This window comes from Solanum stenotomum, chromosome 2 (assembly GCF_019186545.1).
Source record: "Solanum stenotomum isolate F172 chromosome 2, ASM1918654v1, whole genome shotgun sequence".
In the NCBI taxonomy this organism is placed as follows: Eukaryota; Viridiplantae; Streptophyta; class Magnoliopsida; order Solanales; family Solanaceae; genus Solanum; species Solanum stenotomum.
In genome coordinates this window covers 15497759-15502946 of record NC_064283.1, presented here as the reverse complement: position 1 = coordinate 15502946, position 5188 = coordinate 15497759, and the positions used below count along the sequence as shown (strand labels likewise).

The 5188-nt window shown below is 30.0% G+C and overlaps 1 protein-coding gene across 1 annotated transcript; it reads left to right on the top strand.

Moving 5' to 3' along the window:
• The first annotated feature begins 369 nt into the window (after positions 1–369).
• Positions 370–3765, top strand: LOC125856392 (cytochrome P450 71AU50-like). The gene is made up of 2 exons (XM_049535923.1): positions 370–1288; positions 3120–3765. Exons 1-2 carry the CDS (start codon positions 419–421, stop codon positions 3732–3734), a joined length of 1485 nt encoding a protein of 494 aa, XP_049391880.1. The 5' UTR covers positions 370–418; the 3' UTR covers positions 3735–3765.
• The last annotated feature ends 1423 nt before the right edge of the window (positions 3766–5188 follow it).

Sequence of the window (5188 nt, the reverse complement as noted above, 5' to 3'; positions counted from 1 at the left end):
ATTGACTTAAAAATTAGTCAAATCTACATTTAAGTTAATTTTTTACTTTTGAAAGAATTTTTGACAAATATAGAAAATAACTTAAAACAAGTAAAAGATGACTTAAAATTAGTTAGGGAGTGTTTGGCAAGGTCAAAAATGACTTAAAATAAGTTGTGTTCCTCCTACTTTTTATTTTTTGACTTAAAAGTCATTTCAATTTAATTTTTTATTTTTAACTTAAAAACCACTTCTTTTTTTTTAAAGCGAATCCAAACAAGCTCTCTAAGATATTTTGCATTTTTGTCTTGTAGTCTTATCATTTTGCCTTCCATTTCCACCACAATTTCTCTTTTATCAGATAGTGCTACACCCTCTAAGTAAAACTACAATTTCAACATTCAATTATACTAGTACCAAAAAAAGTGCTTCAAACTCCATGGCTTTTCTATGGGTAATAACTTTTGCACTAATTCCGCTGTTATTTCTTCTTATTCAACAACTTCAAAAAAAGTTCACTAACAAGAAACTTCCTCCAGGTCCAAGAGGCCTCCCTCTTATTGGAAATCTCCATATGTTTGGTGAAAATCTTCATCAAGATCTTGGAAAAATATCGAAAAAATATGGTCCCATAATGTCAATCCACTTTGGTCTTGTTCCTGTAATTGTTGCTTCATCACCTCATGCTGCAGAGCAATTCTTGAAAATTCATGATTTAATATTTGCTAGTAGACCTTCTAATGAAGTTGCAGAGACCGTTTTCTATAATCGTAGAAATCTTGTCTCGTCTAATTACGGACCTTACTGGAGAAACATGCGTAAATTATGCACTCTGCATTTGTTAAGTAATGCAAAGATTCAATCTTTTCAACCTATGAGGAAAAAACAAGTTCAAATTCTGGTGGATTTGATGAAACAGGAACGTAATGTGATTGATGTTAGTGCAAAAATTGCGTCTCTTAGTGCTAACATGTCGTGTTTGATGATATTTGGGAAGAAGTATATGGATGAGGATCTTGGCGAAAAGGGGTTTAATGCTCTAATACAAGATATTTTGTGTATTGCTGGATTGCCAAATTTTGCTGAATTTTTTCCTTTTCTTCGAGTTCTTGATCTTCAGGGATTTACTCGTCGTTCCAAGGAATTAGCAAAGTTGTTTGATGAGTTTTTAGAGAGAGTGATTGATGAACATGTTTGTGATAAATTTAGTCATGAACAGAAGGATATGGTGGATACGTTGATGGAGATTATGCAATCTGGAGAAGGTGAATTCGAGTTTGATCGTAGGCATGTCAAAGCTATTCTACTGGTAATGTTTTTTATTGAATTTTAATTCTCTTTCACGTTTTGTTCTTTCCCATAAAATTTGAAATATTTTTATGTTTATTACTGATTTGGCATAAAGATTAAATATAAGTTATTTAAATATAGAAAAATAAATATTAGTATTATTTAATAACAAGTATAAAATAAACACAATATTGATAAATTAATTATTATTTTAATAAATTAAACAAGTATTATTAGATATCCTATAAAATAAGAGTTAATGCAGTGTTTTGGATTGGTGAAATTATTGTTGATTGTCTCCATCATATGATTGATCAAGTGAATGCCTAATAAATATCAGTCTCTAGCTAGTTCCTTCCAAGAGATAGTTATTATTATACTTTTTCTTAGTGACCACATATATATCATTACTATTTGTAGGTCATTTGGTAGCTCAATAGGGAAGTATTAGATATTACTCAAATCAATTATTATATGAAAAAAGTTAGTGTATTTATGTAGGGATAAAATTATATAGCTATTAGTCAAATCAAATATTATATTAATTTTATACATATTTTTAATTAATTATCAAACACAATATTACATATAATGTAATACATGTGAAATATTTCTCCTAACCAGGTATCAAATGACCCCAATGTAAAAACTCAATTGCAAAATGTAATCAATTTTCACTTTCTTTCAATTGATTTTATATGAATACTCTTATTGTATCAATTTGTTTATCTGATTTTAATTCGATATAAAGTTTAAAAAGAGAAGAAAAACTTTTGAATCTTGTGATTTAAATTAAAAATACGTAAAATGTATCAAAATATCTTTTGATTTTGTGGACTTAAATATATTGCGTGGAAAATTAATTAAAGAATTTTTTTTAACGAATTATTAATAAGTAGGACAAAAATGTACTTTGAAGAATTTTGCACTAGTTTTAAACCTTTGTAAATGATGCTCATTGTGGCATTGAGAATAGGGGAAAAACAAAAAAAAAACGCATATATTCATTCTCTTTGGGTAGCTCACATTTTTCTTAATTACTATTCGAATTTAGGGAATGATATTAAACTTTGCTTAATATTTTTACTTGACTGACCAGTAAATGTTCTTGCTCCATATCTTTGATTGTATACAGAAAGCAAACTTGGGATTTTTGTAAAAAAAAAATTGAAGTGTGGCATTTCATCTAAAAATTTAAATTACATAAGAAAGAACATATTTTTAGAGTATGTTCCGTATGATTGGAAAATGTTTTTTAATTTCATCATATTTCGTTGATCAAAATTTTTTAAAATATTTTGTCTAGGAAAAGAAATTTCTTTAAAATGATTAGAATGACTTTTCTAGTAGAAATAGGAAAACAAGTTTCACAAAGTGATATTCTATATTGATTGATTGCATTATTTGCATCCTCCAAACACACCTCAACTACACTCACGTATGACGTAGCCCCATCCCCACCACCCTACACTCCCTACATCTTATAATATTTGTATAGATTATATAAAAATATTTTTAGGATGATATTTTTTTTTACATATCAAACACTAAAAAAATAAGTAAGAAACCTACTTCTTTTCCTATACAAATAATTTCTTTTTTGTCGAATACGCCCTTATTTATTTAATAGTGCCTCAACACGCCCTAACGAGTGACTCAATTACTCAAACCCAGAAACTTCGTCTACTATGTTATCATATTAAAGTATATGATCATCATCTCATCTATAAACATAAATATTATCGAGAGAACACATTTTTATTTACTTAATTATGTCTTACAACAATCTTAAATATATGTTATGAGCTTAATTAATAGCTAACTAAATAATTTACTTGATTTATATGCAGGACTTACTTGTAGCATCTATGGATACTTCAGCAACAACAATAGATTGGATTCTAGCAGAACTTCTAAGGCACCCAAATGTAATGAAAAAGCTTCAAAATGAGTTGGAACAAGTAGTTGGCAAAAATAGAATGGTGGAAGAATCAGACTTAGAAAATTTGGAGTATTTAGAAATGGTCATAAAAGAAAGTAGTAGGCTACATCCTGTTGCACCCTTGTTGATTCCTCATGAGTCAATTGAAGATTGTGAGGTTGATGGTTTTCACATACCTAAAGGATCCAGACTTTTAATCAATGTGTGGACAATTGGAAGAGATCCAGACATTTGGGTTGAGCCAGAAAAGTTTAAACCTGAGAGGTTTCAAGGAAGTAACATTGATCTCCGTGGAAGACATTTTGAGCTTTTACCATTTGGTTCGGGCAGAAGAAGTTGCCCGGGTTTGCAGCTAGGGCTCACCACCGTTCGTTTGGTGCTTGCACAATTGGTTCATTGCTTTGATTGGGAATTGCCAAATGGCATGACCCCGAAGGATATTGACATGACTGAGAAATTTGGTTTAGTAACAACTAGAGTTCAACATCTTAGGTTGATTCCCAAGTATCGTTTGCATATATAATTTATACTAAGTAAATGCAAATGTCAAACTAAGTTGTTTTAGGTGCATTTTCATACGGAACATATATTCTTCTATACAAGCTATTTTACCATGTTATTATGGTCAATTACTTGGAATCGCCATTTTCGAGCCAAATTAATCCATCTTCATCATTAGTAAATAACTCTAGCGCAGTTCATAAAGTTATTTGACATCATTAATTCTGATCGGTGAAATGGCAACATGATTATGAAAGTGACATGTATTCCTCCCAATGGCGGATCCAGAAATTTTTGTTTCATGGGTGCTCAACTATTTTTAGCTCGGAAATTGCTACATATAATGGGTGCTCAAGTTAATATATTTTAGTGAATTACTAAATTTTGTACATAAATAAAAATGTTGTCACAAAAGGCAGTAGGTGCTTAAGCACCCATAAGTCACAACATATGTCCGCCACTGATTCCTCCCTATTATGCTTGATACTTATCGAGAAATTCTCTAATATAATTAGTTGGTTTTGGATATTGCTTATTCCATCTTCATTATTGTTATTTGTAGTTGCTAGATTGTCTTTGAATTGAGTTCTTATATATGATATTTGTGATTAATCAAGCGTTGACAAGGGTAGCATAGGACCAACCCTCGACATCGTTTCATGTAAGGATCGATCAACAATGTTGTTGAGTACAGGGGTGGATTTAGGAAGGTGGAAGGGGCTGGTGTCACGTAGCTTCGTCGGAAAAATTTACTAAATAGGTATACAATAAGAAATAAAAGCGGATATAACGGTTATATATATTATAATTGACACTTCTTAAACAAAGAATGCATGTAGCCTAGATGATTTTGTGCTCAAGAACCATAGTGAAGGTTTCGGTTTCAGACCTCTACAGCCTCATTTTTTCATTTTTTATGTGTTTTTTTCTTTGACCTTCTTTGTTTAGTAATAATTATTTGGTGCTTTGTAAATATATATATATAGGAAAAACTACATAAATGGGCCATAAAATTCAAAATAATTACAAGTCCATACTCAAACTCAAATTAATTCCTGAAATATTCATTCTTTCATAAATAATTACAGCTCATACCCCAATTCATTAAGGCTAATAATTTTTGCTTAACTAATACCAAGTCAGTATCATATATTGGTATTATTAAGGCTGATAATTTTGCTTAACTGATACTAAATCAGTATATATATACTATATTGGTATCTTTAAGGTTTCTTGTTCAGAAATTATTCATTAGTCAATGATACTATAAGAGTATATGTATATTGTTGTGGTATCATTAAGGTTTCTTGATCAGAAATTACTCATTACTCAATGATACTATAAGAGTATATATATATTGTTGTGGTATCATTAAGGTTTCTTGATCAGAAATTACTCATTAGTCAATGATACTATAAGAGTATATGTATATTGTTGTGGTATCATTAAGGTTTCTTGATCAGAAATTACTCATTA